This window comes from Cinclus cinclus, chromosome 6 (genome assembly GCF_963662255.1).
Source record: "Cinclus cinclus chromosome 6, bCinCin1.1, whole genome shotgun sequence".
In the NCBI taxonomy this organism is placed as follows: domain Eukaryota; kingdom Metazoa; phylum Chordata; class Aves; order Passeriformes; family Cinclidae; genus Cinclus; species Cinclus cinclus.
In genome coordinates, this window is record NC_085051.1 from 25,823,685 (window position 1) to 25,839,801 (window position 16,117).

At 47.5% G+C, this 16,117-nt stretch overlaps 1 protein-coding gene across 1 annotated transcript in view; it reads left to right on the forward strand.

Annotated features, from left to right (window-relative positions):
- Nucleotides 1-1,453: 1,453 nt before the first annotated feature.
- Nucleotides 1,454-16,117, forward strand: part of TYRO3 (TYRO3 protein tyrosine kinase) — a 39,067-nt gene continuing 24,403 nt past the window's right edge. Inside the window, exons 1-5 of the mRNA XM_062494787.1 lie at nt 1,454-1,541; nt 4,849-5,032; nt 7,081-7,181; nt 11,187-11,357; nt 14,030-14,116. Of these exons, the coding sequence (XP_062350771.1) occupies nt 1,454-1,541; nt 4,849-5,032; nt 7,081-7,181; nt 11,187-11,357; nt 14,030-14,116 (631 nt within the window). The remainder of the gene's footprint in view (nt 1,542-4,848; nt 5,033-7,080; nt 7,182-11,186; nt 11,358-14,029; nt 14,117-16,117) is intronic.

The following is a 16,117-nucleotide window of genomic DNA, read 5'->3' on the forward strand; positions in this document are numbered from 1 at the left end:
GAAATCTTCTTGGCATTGCTCCAGTCCCCTAGGAATTCCTATCAGAAATGCAAATGACTTGGCGGGGGGGGGGGGGGGGGGGGGTGAAGATTAGAGTTTGGAATGGAATTATATGAGCTTGTTGTGCCTCAGTTTCTCCTTCCCCCTACTGGAGATAGTGCAGTTTCCCTGCACTCCTCCTTCCAGCCAGGTTTTCAGAGTGTTGCAGGAGCTGCTGGGCAAGTGCTGCACGCTGATGGCTGTGGCAGAGCTAAGAGCTGTATCGTGTTGTAACGATATTGCTCCTTATGGCACCTTTCAACCCAGATTCTCACCGTAACTCCTACGAAAAGGCAGCGCCAGATTTTTAAAAAATCTGTGACTTTTTCCACGCCGTTCTACTAACCCTGTGGCAGCAGAGATCTCCTTCCTAAGCTCTCTCCCTACTTTTCCACTAGCGGAAAAATGGTCAAGGCCGAGCCGATCTTACTTGAAGGGCACGGGGTGGATCTCCTCACCTTGCCGGTGCTCCTCCACAGCTCAGCCGCCGGGATGGGGTGACCGGCAGCCCCGGAGACGAACGGTGCGGAGAGTGTGGCCAAAGCAAGGAGCTGGAGAGGGCCGGCCGAGGGAGCTGGGGGTGCTGTGTGCGTGAAGCGGGCTCTGCTCATCCCGGCAGAGCCTCGGACTAGGGGGGCTGAGTCCCGGTGGTGGCCCCAAGTCCTCCTCCCCTGGGGGCTGGATGGTGTGCCTGGGTTCCAGAGGGGCCACATGTAAGTAAATAGGGGGGGATAAGCGGTGCCGGCAGCTCCCGCGGATGTGGGTCACTGCTCCCGGCACTCTGGAAACCAGGCCGCCCGGCGGAGCAGCCCGCCAGGGGCGCCGCCTCCACACACCTCGACCGCTGCCGCCCCACCCCGCTCCGTCCCGTCCCGTCCCGCCCCGCCCTCCCGGGGGCTCGGAGCCCCGGTCCCGTCCCGGGGCGGGGGAGCGGGGGCGGCGGGTGCGGTGATTCGCCGCTCCGGGGGCGGTGGGCGCCCGGCTCATGCATATTCATGACGTGATGTCAGAGGGGGAGCACAGCGCGCCGTGACCGCCCGAGAGCGCCATTTCCTGAAGGAGTCGGCGGCGGCTGGGCAGGCACGGACGGAGGGACGGACGGACGGACCGACCCGCAGAGTGGCGCCGCGGCGGCCAAGCCGGCAGGTGGAGATCGCCCGGCGGCGGCGACCGGACCGCAGCGGACCCGACCCGACCCCACCGACCCGTGCCGTCGGCCCGCAGCAGGTTTTCCCCAGGCTCGCCCCGGTCGGAGCCAGAAGTTTGAGCGTCCCCGTAGCCTCCCGGGCGAGCCCGGTATCGGACGGCGACGCGGGGCTCCCCCAGCCGCAGGCGCTGTCACCGCCGCCTGCCCGGGCGGTGCGAGCCCCCCGCGGCGCCGGGAGCGGAGGGGGAGGATGGTGATGCGGGAGCGATGGAGCTGAAGCGGAGCATGGCGATCCCGCGGCTCCTCGTGCTGGGACTCTGGGCTGCGGCACTCCGGGACGTCGCTGCCGTGGCAGGTGAGCGGGGTTGACGGCCCGGTGGCGGCGGGGCACTGTTCCCCGAGACCCCGGGCGCGGCAGGAGGGGCTGCGGGGCGCGGCTCCTGCCGCCGGGCCGGGTCTCTCCGCGGGCAGCTCCCGCCCCGCCACCTCTGCGAGTGTCCGCAGCCCGCCGAGGGTCGCCGGGCAGGAGGGGCCGGGCGCGGCACCGGGGCGCCTGGTCCTCCCGGTTCGGCGGCCACGGAGCCTCGGACGGCCACAGGTGGTGGTCGGGGCAGGCGCATTTTGCCCCTCCCGGCCGGGCACGGACGGCTCCGCCGTGTTTGTGGGGCCAGCGACGTGGCGCTCGGGAGCCGGCGGTGCCGGCGGGGAGCCCGGGCTGTGCGAGCCTCGCCCGCTTGCGAGTAGAGAGTAGCGAGTAATCCTCCCCGGTGTTTGCGGAGGCATTGCACTGGTATGTGCCTAGCGCGGGCCGTCGCCGAGGAAAGCCGGGCGCTAACGCATTCCTGAGTGGCTTTTGCTGGTTGATTTTTTTTTTTTTTTCCCTTCATGAACTCATTTTCCGAAGTTTCACCCCCTAGTCGGCCGGGAAAGTCAGCGTGCTGGAGCGTCTCGGAGCCCCGGCCAACCTCCTCCCGACTTCAGCGGGAGTTTGGGCTCCGCGCTGTGTGTGGAGCGGGGTGCGTGCAGTGACACGGAGCTGGGGAGGCTATGGCACAGGCTGGATCGCTAGATTAGTGTCCTGAGGAGCAAAAAGCCTTTACCCTGGCATGCATGAGCAGACGTCTTCCTCTCTCTCCACTCCCATCACAAAAAACATATTCTGTTCCTAGGAATTAAAATATTCAGAGGTATCGGGTGTAAAAAACAAACAAACAGATGTGTCATGTATTTTGACAATTAGTGTGTTCACTTGCTGTCAATTCAGACAACTGCTTGATAAGAAATTTAATACCATTCTGTTTCCTGTCTATACATTTCTCAATCTGCAGCTCTTACAGGTAGGCTTGGCGGAACCTATTTGGATGAAATTACTTCTTGCACAGTCAAGAATGCTGTCAGATGAGAAATAGTGAGTGGGAGAGTAAAACGAGGAATAAGTGGAAATTAAAATTCCTATTTGCCTCCTATGTGATTCTTCCTGATACCTGCAGGAAGAGATGCTGCAGCCAAAACTGCATTTTTGACCTATAAAGTTATTAAAAATACCTGATCTGTGATTCTTCATTTCGGTTGAAATTAATGGAGGGATTATACTTTGACAGTATGTACAACTCTGAACACTTTTACTCTATGTTAATTTCCTACATCATTGATTTCTCTGCTAACTGAAAACCATAAAGGATCTTTAGCAATATTTCCTGGTTTAATATGTGGCTAACTCCTTCAGCAGGGCGGTCTGAAGGATGCTGAATAGTTTGACTTTTCCGTGAAGGCACCTGTAATGAAAATGTCTGTCAGTTTGTGCGCATGTAGCAGCCTGACTGTGTCAGTTTCCTGAAACACAGAGAGAGCTGCTGTGAGGCTTTCATGTTGTCTTTCAGTACTGTGAGTGGTGAAAGGGAGGATGCTTTCTGGCACGCACCAAGATATGTTGTTTGTGTTACATTTGAGTTAAGTAATGTGAGGTTCTATCCTCACCCAAGGTGACCAAATCTTTAGCCCAGAAAATAAGCTGTAGCAACTAAACTCAAATGATCAGCTTGCCCATTTTCCAGTGCTCTTCATGAATTTGCTAAATGAGTAACACCAGACAAAAAGGCAAAAGACTGAGTTTTGGGAAACCGGCTGGGGAATCTCATTAAGGAAAGGAGTAAAGATCTTCTGCCTGTGTTTTGAGTTTTCTCCTAGACTGCTGATACTCATCTGGGTACAGGCTGCTGGCGGCAGAGCACTGGCTTGGTCCCACAGTACTGGTTCCCCTTCTCCCAGCTGTCACAACCACGCTGGGAGTTCCTCTGCTGCTCCTCTGTCCTGTGGTGGTGCCCTCATGGCTGTGGGAGGGTGGCATTTTAGCAAGAAGGGAAGCGGCACATCTGAAATCTGTGTTGGATCACCGGAAAGGCTGTAAGAGAGTTTGGGAGCTACAGGGCTGCTCACTAAGCAGCACTTTCTGACTGGCTCTGTGAGCTAGCAAGGCATCCTGTGAGAAGCTGACTGAGCAGTGAACTGGGTGAAGTTGCAATGTACTGTGATACATGGCCAGGCAAGAGTGATGGAGTAATTTTTTTCTGAAGGATGTGGAGTCCACTGCCAGGGCATAATACTGCTGGACTAGGCTAGATGTGTTCTGGTCTGTCAGTCCTATGCCACTGCGTAGGAAATAGCCACTCTCCCTAACAAAAACTAACTTTACATTTATTTGCTACCTTCCTGCTTTCCCACGGTCTCCTTTGATCGTCTGGTTCCTCCTTTATATGCCTGTCTTTCTTAAATGAGCTTAGATAGTTGGCTTCCGTGTCTTCTCATGGTAACAAATTCCATACATTCGCTCTGCTTGAGGGAAACACTCCCCATCCACCTACACATGTAACAGTGCTCCGGGCCAAATTCCGATCACTTCTGTGTCAACATAAACCTGAGCAGCTTCACCAGCTCTGTCCCTGCTGCTCTGGGGTCGCGATGGTGTAGCTCTGGGTACAGTGTGGTCCCTTGGCTGGACTGAAGGGTCCTCCAGGCAGCTCATTCAGCACACACCCACATCACGCGACAGAAATATCTGTTCTCTAAACAGTTCTGCTCCTCAGTGAGGTATTCTGTGGAATAGGCTTTGCTTTCATGGGTTTTGCAAATTGTAGAGAAGCTTTCTGTAAGGCAGGAGAACAGTGTATGCTGAGTAACAAGACATAATTGATTCTTTCTCATATCCAAGCTCTTTACAAATGCATACAATGTAGCAAGCATGATGATTTCTTAGCAGCACAAGAACTCCGTAGCATAAATCCAGGCCTGGGGAAAAGAGGGAGGTGTGGTAGCATGTTGAATGGATGCAGTTAGCGCTGCTGGATCACTGACACGACAAAGCTCCCGGCGTTTCTGTGTATCTCTGCTTGGGCACTGCTCTGCAGAACATCACCCTGCTGTTACACAAGTTGAAAAAATTCCCATGTACACACTGAACCACCACTTTTCTCCAGCAATTGTGCTTTCAGTGCTTGCATTTGCCTATTGCTTAGCAGACATAGTAGAGCAGTGCTGAGACTAACACACTCCTCTGCAGTGTGTGCTGGTAGGGTATGTAATTCCAGACCACCAACCTAGAGTAATTTGCTGTACTCCAACCCCCCTTCTTCTGGGGGTGGGGCGGAGTAGTATTTTTTTTTTAGGTATGAAATTTACAGGACCTCCAATCAAATTAAAGGTGTCCCAGGGTCAGCCCGTGAAACTAAATTGCAGCCTCGAGGGAATGGAAGATCCCGAGATGTTGTGGATCAAGGACGGAGCAGTGGTGCAAAGCGTAGACCAGGTGTACATTCCAGTAGATGAAGAACACTGGATCGGCTTCCTCAGGTACAACAGATGCAGAGAAGGAAGAATAACATGGAAACTATTGCACAGTTTTCTGCTGTCAGCTATTTCTCTGCAACTGCAGTGCCCTCAGTGGGGTAGAGTTCTTAGGTCTGCAGTTCACTGCGTGGCAAGGACATAACTGAGAGCAGAACCGAAGCCACTGAGCGCTGAGATTTTATCCACTAGAATCATATTGGTTTTCTGACTACTGTGGGGACAGGTGCTTTGCTAATGCTTGTAATGCTTGAGACGTGACTTCAAGGTGAAAGGATGGTCTTGCTTCGTTTGTTCATCTTGTTCTGCCATGCAGCAGTATAAATAGGTTTTCTTCTCGTGCTCATCCTGTTCTCTTTCTCTCTTGAGCTGTCAGTCTGCCTAAAGGGTGAGGATTGTTGATTGAAATGAGACTCACAGGACTCTATCCCCTTCCTTTCTTTGGGGAGGAGCGTTTGTCCTCTGAAACATCCCTGATTCATTTTGCAGTGAATCCTAATTTATTCCTAATACGTTTACACTACTTGATATCAGTCCTGCCCCATTCAGAGGCATAAAACTCTTGTGCAAAGCAAATCTCTATACCTTTATTTCAGCAGAAGAGGGATGTCAGCTAGTTCTGGAAGTACTGAGATAAACGAGACCCAAGGTTCTTCTCTGTCTTTTTTAATGTATTAAAAGAGCTTGTGCAGGCAAATATACCAATACCACGAGAGCTCAAAATTGTTGACTGACTGAGAATCACTCTTCCCTGAGCTCTGGCTTCATCTCCTAACACATTTCTTGGATTGACATTGCACAGAGTTTCCAATTCCAAAGACTAAAAGTCTTTGTGTTAAAGCTTGTCTGTAAGAAACATTTTGGTAGGAAAAAACATCTGTGCACAGTAAAACTATTGCATAACATTATGTTGTGGAAACAACTTGTCTTGAAATGATACTGTTTACTTCCCCCCAGTTCCACTAGTTAACTCTGTCCTTCACAATCTCATTCTGTTCTCTTCTTGCCTCTTGTTTTACTCCACTGGGAATTCTCTGCAGCACCAGAGAATTAGGGTGCTAAATCTGGATGTATCTGAATCTTTCTCTCCTTTTTCCTCTCTTCTAAAGAGATACTTTCTACCACCCACGTGTGACCCTCTGCTGTGATCACTGTGTTTCAGAACACGGCAGGACAGCTGATGCCATTTGAAGGTCCAGCTCTGAAAATCAGGCTCTAGTGGGTCCATTTTGTGCATTTCGGCAAACACTCTCCCCTTTCTGTCTTCCTTCCTGGGACGTCCTTCCCCTTCTCCAGGAGGACTGCTAGCGTTAGAAAGGTGGGCATCAGCTCTGTGCAGAATCCCTGCATGGCAGCAGACACATGGCTGCATGTCCCATGGGGAGCAGTCTGCCAAGGTGCACTGACGGGATCTCAGAGTCACACTGCTGCCTTGGGTAGCTGAGATCTTGTTGCTTTGAGGCCAAATTCTGCCCTTGCTCACCATGCACCAGCATAACCCCTTGAAATCACAAACTGGGAGGCCCAAGGAGTTCTGCAGAGCGAGCCACTCTTGGGATCAGAGTAGTGCCGAGCGCAGTGGAGGTGAGGGGGACCCTTGTCTGACCCATCTGTTCCTGTGTGAGGCTGTTGCCAGTCTTGTCACCTGAGGCAAAGCAGTTGCTGGAGGTTTGCAGTGTGGAGTTTCCTGCTAGCACAGATGTTGTAGGCCAAGCTGTCACACTTGAAGGCTAGCTAGAGTCATGATTCAGGATGGAGATGACCCCTTCCTATCCTCAGAGGACACAGATGACTGGTTTTCTGCGAGGATGTTTTGGAGGAAGACTGTCTGCTCTGCAAGGACTCTCTCTCCACCCACTTTAGAGAGGAGCCTCCCATCTCTGCTGTTTTGCCATGTGCTTTGTGCTGGCTGGCTGTTGATCTCCTCCCCAGAGCTGGCTGTGTCTCAGTGGGTGTTTTCCATGCATCTGGTTTGCCAAACACTGGAGGGTCCTTTGGGGCAAAAACATGCTTTATCCACATAAAATATCGATATGGCTTTTGACTTTTTTCAGCTTGAAATCCGTCGAGCGGACAGATTCTGGGAAGTACTGGTGCCAGGTTGAGAACGGGGGGAAGAAGGAAGAATCACAACAAGTGTGGCTCATAGTGGAAGGTAAGGAGGAGTAGTAGTGCTGGTTTCCTTCCAGGGCTGACCCACCAATATGCTCTAGGTTGAAGTAGTGAGAGCAGATTGCTCCAGACAGGCTTCTTGGCTCTGAACCATTGCTGCTGACTGCAGGGAGATCTCTACGGAGCAGGAGTAAGAGGAGTAGGAGAACTGCTTCAAAGAGCAGAGCTGTCAGTTCATTGCCTTCTGGTTTTATTTTGGCATGTTAGGAAACAAGATCTTTTCATGCAAGCACATTTCTTCCCAGCTTTTAAATGCATTGTTGTGGTCATCTCTAAATAATTCATAGAATGGTGAATAATTCAGATTGAGAGGGATCCATGGGGCTCATCTGGTTCAACCCACTTCTCTAAGCAGGGTCACAGTCTTTCTGTGTGTCAGCCAAACAGGTCTTTGTGGGCAAAGTACAGTTTTAAGCCAATGGTGAGTTTTAACCCAGTGGTGAAGTGCTGTACATCAGCACTTCATAGCTGTGACTGCTCCACGTGGCTCTTTTCTGTCCGGGGTTGTCTGATAAGAATGGCTTCTTCATGGCCTCCCAAAAGTCACCCAAGGCAGTGTAGATTGGTGGCTTCTTTCTTTCTCTAGTTTCATTTCACTTGAGCCATGATTCTGTTAGATCCTCAGAAGCTAGTGGTCATAGGATGGCTTGATATTTGTTTGAGAAGTTGACAGAAGAATGCATTTGCAGCAAGAAGTAGTTTTTTGGATGTATTTGGTAATATTTTGGGCCCAGAGCCGAATTGACAGTCCTAAATATTGGGGAGCAAGGGAGGGTGTTGTGGGAGATGATGTAGTTTGGGTGTTTTACAGCAAAAGGTCTCACTCACTCAGAGCATGGAAATATTCATAGCAGCTCTCACAAGAAGAGTAACACATTCTGCCTTCCATAAATTCCAGGCTTTTGTCCACCTGAATTTTCAGGTGTAGTTTCTACTGGAGAATGTTGTTTACAGCTTAAAACTCTTGTGCAGAGTTTCTATTTCTATCCAATTACCATGGCCTGCTCCAGAGGTGGCTATGTTTGCATGGTGGGGGTATTAGGAGTGATTGCGTAGCTCAGTGTGCTAAGCTGTCTGAAAAAACCATGCTGCCCTTCTGGACTGCACTGGCAAAAAGTATCAAAGTCACAAAAAAACAGCTGCAGTTATGTGAGGCAAAGTGTGTTGAGAATGAAGGCTGAAGCTTACAGCAGAAGTGAAAAAATGCAACCAGTTGCCTTTATGAGAAAAACAAGTATGGCAGAAGGCAGTTGAACTGGGCATATAGTCATGTGTAAAGGGAGTTGGTGGATAAAATTAAAAATTAACAAGTAGTGATAAGGGGTGGAGTTTAAAAAATGTGTCAGCTCTTAATGTAAGAAAACACCTGGGAATGCAAAAGCCTATCAGACCAACTTTTGCTGTTATCTCTGTGTATTTCTTCCCTGGACATGCCAGCTTTGGGTCACAGTGGTTGCTCTATCCATAACAACTGTCCTCTGACTGAAAGAGGATCTTTCCTCTGTTGATTTGCAGCCTTCAGTAGGTGCTGACATGCTTCAGTATGGCACACAAACCAATGTGGACTAATGGTGATCTAACTTGAAGTGAGCTTGAGTGGATTTCTATGCTGTATAATATCTGCTTAGGTTTTCTGTATCTGCCAGATTTTCTAGCAATGGTATTTGAACTGTCTTTGTAATAAAAATGTTTGATCTTATGAAACACTTAGAATTTACAAAACCAAAATTGATTTGAACCTGTTTTCTGGTTTAGAAGCTGGTCTCTGGCCTTACTGAGAACATGATAGTGTTTGATGCCTGGAGGGGTGATCTCAGAGGCACACGGTAGAGTGTTAAAAAAATGGATTGTGTTTCTTACAGAACTTTCTATCTGAAATTACACCTCTGATTATGTGGCTGTTCCTGGGGCTGCTAGCTCCCATTGTGGCTACAGTCAGAGACCAAGCCACACCCATGTGGATGCATTCCACTGAATCAACACTGTCTTAAAACTGAGCTCTGTACATAAAAAGCAGCCTTAAAGGTTGGATGCTGTTGGAAGGGGGGAATAATTTCCTAGTTTTGCCACTGATTTCCTGACTGCTGGCTGCTCAGTGTCTCCATGGGGCATCTGTGAAAGCTATGTGCTGACACTCATCTCTTGTACCCTGACCTAGGAGTCTAAAGGTGTCACAGGTAGTGAGCTGTCCAGGTAACATACAGACGGGGCAGTGCGAGTTCCTCAGCTGGATGAGTCAGCTGCACTCACTCAACTATGAAAGTTTTTAATTGTGGTCTTGTCTGCTCTGTTTAGCTGCTTCCAAAGTGAGAAAACCTGCCGAGCTGGGCAGGATCTTCCTGAAAGTTTACCTGGGGTGTCATGACAAATGGACAGGAGGCAGGGATCCTGCTCACAGGTAGAGAAACGGTGATTAATTTCCCTTCTAATCTTTCTTGGAGAAGGAGGGCAAAGCAGGCAGAGGTGACACAGCTGGTATCTCAAAAGCTTACTCATTTTTTTTATGTATAAATGCAATAAAAAAATGAAGTAAAATATGTCAGCAAAAACAAGCAGTATGCCATGATGAAGGATATACCTGTCCTGAACAATAGCCTTTGCACAGATAGGCATTGTCATTCCTCAAGAGACTCGAGTTTAGTCTGTTTGTTTGCTTACTACTCTAAGTGAAGGAGGCAAGGAAGGCATAAAGGAACTTCTACCTGAAAGACACAGTGACTGGACAGTCAGGGAAAGACAGAAAAGCACTTTTGGCTGTAGCGTGGGGGAAATGTCAAGTTTTAGGCTTCCAAATCCCTATTTAGGCACCTGTATTAATTGTCTGCTGGTGGAGGTGCTTGGGCCTGTCATCTTTGGCCAGGGACAGTGTAATTTCAGCACAATGTTGTCAGTTCTTTTGTTTCTTTGAGGCAACAGACCAGCAGTTTCCAGAACAAGCTTTTTCCAGCTGAGAATACCTGATTTTGGTTGGGGCAAGTGCTGTTGGTAGCAGCAGTGTTTGTCACACGAAGATTTCTGTATAAAAGGGAGCTGAACATTTCTCTGGGCCTTCAGCTCTTCCACCAACCACCAGAAGTACATACTGGCTGTCCTGCATGGTCAGCACTGCTGCTGATGGCTGGTGAAATCCGTGCCAGTGGTTTGGAGAACTGAAACCATGAGAGTTTTGGCATTGCCCATAAGAGGAGCCACATCTCTTGATGTGTCGAATTACACTCAGCTATTACCACTTAGAGATGACCTAAGGTAGGTAGCAGTGCAGATGTGTTTTGCTCCCCATGGGCCTAATCTGATACCTGTTGTACCAACCAAGAGTCTTTCCATGGTGGGGAACAGATAATTACCGAGAGAGCTGTGTCCGTGGATAGCCTTCAGCTCTGAAACAAATTACCCCTGACTCCAAGGCAGCCTGGTTGTCGTGGTGTCAGAGTGTGCTGGAAGGCATCTCCATTCAATTAAGCTCCAGAGAGAGCATTGTAAATGCTCCCAGCCTCTCACTGCGGGGATTCTTTCCTCATTCATGGGTTTGTTAAAGCCGGTGGTTCAACACTTTCTCAAGCTTCAGTTTTTAATGCATGTCAAGAAGTATCTGCAGCTGGATTAGCTGCCTTTTAAAGTGTATGTCTGCCACCAGTAAAGTTATTGACTGTTGCCTCTTTAAACTCCAATCTCTCCAGCTGAAAAATTGAGAAAATACTACCACTAAAAGCTGTTTCATAGGGGAGTCTTGAATTGAAAGTGTTTTTTCAAAGGCACTGTGCGAAGCAAGCGCTCTTTCTCTCTCACTTCTAGTAGTAGTAGTGTTGAGGCACTTGTGCCCTGAGGTGATCCAGCATATCTGACTGTTGGTTTTTGGTGAAGGGCTTAGAGGGCGTCGGATTCAGCCAAGCAGCAGGACAGATGGATGTCCAGTGTTGGGCACTGGTATTTGTGGAAATAAACAAGAGCAATTGCTCCAGTTATTGTCACTTGTCTGTTGCTTTTCCAGGTGTGCCCTACTTCACTGTGGAACCTGAGGATGTGTCTGTGTCCCCCAATGCCCCATTTCATATGGCCTGTGCTGCTGTTGGCCCCCCTGAACCAGTGACAATTGTCTGGTGGATGGGAGACTCTAGAGTGGGGCTTCCAGACGTCTCCCCCTCCATCTTAAATGTGTCAGGTAAGGCTGCTGCCAATACAGGGGATCACTTGGAGCATCAGAAGAGGAGAAGAGCTCTCTTCTGATCATGCCCTGTACATGGGGTAGCCACATAGTGTGGGAATGATGTTTAACTCTGCATTAAGGGTTAAGTGGTCATGATCACATGCAAAGATTATATCGAGTGGTGATGTTTGTTCAGTGTGTTTTCTGCTGGCTTGAGGCACATGAGCTGTGTGACTGGCACTCTTGTCAAAGATGCTATTGAACAGATGATGCATTGGGTGCCTCTTGTTCCCCCACTTGGAGGGTGTTCATGGTTATATGAACTGGCTGTTGGTGCTGTTTCTCTTGGAACTCTCCTAGCATTCACGTGTAGTACAGGCCATCCCCTCCTGTGCACAGCCCTGTCACGCATTGCTTTCGCCTCTTACCCACCCCCAACTCTATTCTTGCAGGCTCGCTGGATGCTCTTATCATTAAAATCTGACTGCCTCATGCAATTGTTTGACACTTCAAGAATGATTGTATCAGAGCTCAAATGGGCTGGTTGATACCCTTCAAGACCAAGGTTTGCCCCAGAGCAGAGCTTTCCCCAGGAGCCAGTAGGTGTTAGGGCTTCTCTTCAGACGACATTTAGAAAAGGGTGATGTCTCTCCACCTGAAACTGACTGCAGTTATTCTTGTAGTTACCTCTTAAAAGTAACTTTATTGTAGTTAGTTGTCCAACAGCCCTGTGTTATGTTTTCTCTTTCCTACTGTTTTATTATTCTCAGCAGCCTGACTCGTTATTTAGAAAGAACGGGTTTTACAACTAAGAGTCATCTCTAGGTGCTCTCTATCAGTGTTAATACAGTTACGCCCAGGGTGAGTTTTTGTCCATCTTTGGCCATCCTTTGAGCTATACAATCCTATTAAGGCTTTCCTTAGAACCTCATTTATTCACAAATCAAAACATAATTTGTGATTTGAAATGGTTTTAATCATCTGCTCCCTCTCTTACATAACCACCGATGCTGTTCTGAGTTGGAAATGAAAACTGCTCCCTTATGATATAATCTGCCTGTTGAAATGGAAACTGAGAAGATGGATAGTCAAGAGGGGAAAGACAAAAAAATAAGTCACCCTTCTTCCACTAAACTCATCCTACAGTGCTTCACAAAATATCTGTTGGGGGGCATTGGCTTGGAAGCCTGAAAAAGACATCTACTCCTACCGATTCTCCAAATGAATTTCTGTTTTATATATTAAGTGTCATCAGCACCTTTGTTTGCTTCCAGTGCTCTTTGGGATGCCCCTTGGACACACCGTCTTTCAGTGCACTTTGGGGTGTCCCTTGAGCATATCTTGACTTTGCAACTTAAAACATAGCAGGACACAACCTACATGGTTGGATTACCAAAGCATGTCTAAAAAGGCAGTTGGTAAGAAAACAAGCATTGCCAGCTGAGGAAAATATCATGCTCTGAAGAAGATAGTAACAAAGTACTTGGCTAGAAAGCAAGCATTTAGAAGGTTCAGCAATGTTGTATTTGGAAAGCAGTGCTGACATGGTGCTAGGGAACACACAGCTCCTGATTTGTGGTGTGTTTTGTGTTTTCCTCAGGGCAGGGCTGTGTTAGGTTCTGTCTTGGGACAGGCCTACCACATCAGGTGCTGCTCTGCTGTGCTATCTGGCCTTCAGCCTGCTGGCAGCATCCTCCTCTTGTTCACAGAGATGAGAGTAGCACTCCCTCCTCTCTTCCATTTCACCTTCCTTGCAGTGCTGTCAGTCTCAGGCTTGGGAGATGAGTCAAAGGTCAGAGACACTGTGCAAGCTGCTCTGTGCAGCTCTGAAATGTTCTTCCTTCCTAAATTGTATGCCCACAGTGAGCGAATTAACTTTTCTTAGCTAGATCCTTTTAAGACAACTGAGGGCTAAGTTGCATGACTGTAGTTGCTGGACACAGTTCTCTGGGCAGCCTTGCAAATCTATCTCAATTCTGATTCATTTGCAATATCTGTATGTGTCCTGGAGCAGCCAGACGTCAGTATGATGCCATGGGATGGAGAGATGGATGGAGGGATGGATGGATGGATGGATGGATGGATGGATGGATGGATGGATGGATGGATATTCACGGAAGACATTCTTGTATCACCCTTGGAAAGTGTTTCAGTGCTGATGCAGTAGCATTTCCCCTTCTTTTGTGTGTCTTCAAAAGTCTGATGAAAAGTGAGGGATTGACTAGAAATAGGCAGCACCTAATTAAAAGTTTGCCTGGGCTTATATTATAGCCCAGTTAGGAGATGAATGTTGCTCAGGTGTAGGCTGAGGCCCAAAGCACTGGGCTTTGTGTGAGCTCACAGTTCAGCACAATCCTTGCTCCAAAGATGCTCACCAGAATGTGAGAAGCAGACTTGTAATACCTGAGCACTATGAGCTGCTGTCCTGACAGATTCTTCCTTCCTTTTCAGTGCTTTCTGACACTTCCATGAAAGCTTTTCTACATTGCCACACTCCCTCCATTAAAAGCGTGTTTAGCACATTAGGTACATTGAAATTTGCATGCCTTTGATTGGCACCCAGCTCACCCCTCCAACTGCCTGTACAACTTGAGCTGGATGTCACAAATAATTTAAATTCTGCTGAAGGTTGAAGCTGGATTATATAGCTGTTTGTGTTTCCTTTCCTTTTCTTGGCTGATCTCCAGGTATTAATCAAAGCACAGTTTTCTCCTGCGAAGCTCACAACGTAAAGGGATTGTCTTCATCTCGGACTGCCACTGTTCAAATTAAAGGTGAGAGACTCAGTGCAAGAGCCTGGGCAAGTCCTGGAATTTGCTCTCTGGGGAGGGAAAGTAGGGCTCCTTAGTGCAAGGAGTTGCCTCAAAGCTGCCAGCACTGGTTGGAGCTCTCAGCAGTCAAAACAATGCTTTGTGTTCCAACAGCAGTTCCCACTTCCTATGCAGAGCATACCCCAGGCTGTTGAAAATAATCCACATCTGATTCAGGAGTGGAAATGTGATGTCGAATGACAGCTTTTCCTTGAAAAGGAGAGAGCTGGGGTGATTAAGTTGTGAGAGATAAAGCAGATATAAATTTGTAGCAGGGAAATCTTTCCCTCTTGGGAATAGATGGGTCTTGTTAGAGCTAAAGAGGCCATTACTTCTGCTTGCTATTATTAGCATCACATTAGGTGCTGAAAAAAGTCGAGGAAGGTGATCACCAGTGGCCAGTAAGGTCTGCTCATCTACACTGGATGAATTTTATTTTTTTAATTCTTTGCTCTTTAGTAGCTCATTGAAAACAAATAATTCCTAGCCTGTGCATTACCAGTTGCCATTTGGAAGTCTCCAGGCTGATGTGACATTTCCTCTGTTCCTCCAGGTAACTGAAACAGGGATAATGAGAGCAATCAGCTCTTCCCCTCTTGTTCATATTGAGATGCTTCTGCATTTAAATTTTTAGCCATGCCTTAATGCACTTTTAATTACATGAGCATCAGTTCCAGGACAGGCATGGCACAAAAATCATTTGTTCCAAATGGAAGCTTATTGCTCAGCACAAATACAAGCAATCCTTTATCTCTGTATCAGTATCAGAACTCACAGTTGTAGTAGCTAGTGTTCATTAAAGGACAGATCGAAATCCAGCTGTATTCTACTGCTCTTGGAGTGTGTTTTTGTTCAGGACATTGTAGTTACTGCTATGCCAAGAATGTAGGACGTTGGACTAGTAAGATTTATAACTTAATTTAAAACCAGTTGGAGTTGTTGCCTTAAAAGCTTATCTACACAGAGGAGTTAATTATTGTAGAATATATCTTCTATGGACATTTTATCCTGGGATAGAATTCAGTTCACAAAGCTATTACACTTTATAAAATCTTGCCAAGCCATAATTTGAAAAAACATTTAGCATAAACAAGCTTTTAAAGTTTTTAATGTTAATACAGATTATATTTTTAACCATTAATAAGATGGAGTAAAGACCTCAGAATTCTCTCATTTCCCACAACTATGTTTAGCTGAAAAGTGTTCCTCAGGGATCATCTGATGATGAATCCATACAGCCTGTTTAGGAGGGACATGTTGCTATCACACACACACATGTTCTAGAGCTGAGAAAGAGCATTGGTCACGCAGCTAACATTGCACCAGCATGTGGTATGTCCTAGAGACAAAAATTCATGTTTTGAATAGCAAGTTCAGTGCTGTAGTCATAAAGGCTATGTCTGTAATACCTCAAAGGCATGTCTAAAAAAGTAGTTGTAAATTTGGCTAAGTGATGAGGCTTTTCTAAATAGAAAACATCTGAAGATCTAGTATAGCCCTGTTAAAATTAAAGCAAAGCTCCTATGCAGCAGTAATAGGGCAGGCCCAAATAATGTTTATTTAGTTCTTGATCCTATGAACATGCAGAATTTGATGAAGTTACTCCTGGGAGTAGTTGTCTGCACATGCATGTTCAGGGCCTTCCTCTCTTACACAAACCCATCTGCTAATGAGGCCTCTTAAATCTTTCTACAATTTATTAAACAATTAGCTTCTTCTGTGTTTCCAGAGGCAAATATTTTTGCTAGGACGTTGACAAACTGTTAACATTTCTTCCTATTTGCTCTTGTTGTTGTTTATTATCTATTCTCTGTAGTGCCCACAATGTGCTGGGTGTACTCCAAGCAGAAAATTACTGTTATTGTAGCCCACAGTCCCCAGCCATTACAAAGCCCCATTGTTCAGCCACTCTCTAAGCACAGAGGAAGTTAACTCTCATTATGTTAACACTCTGTTTTCTGACAG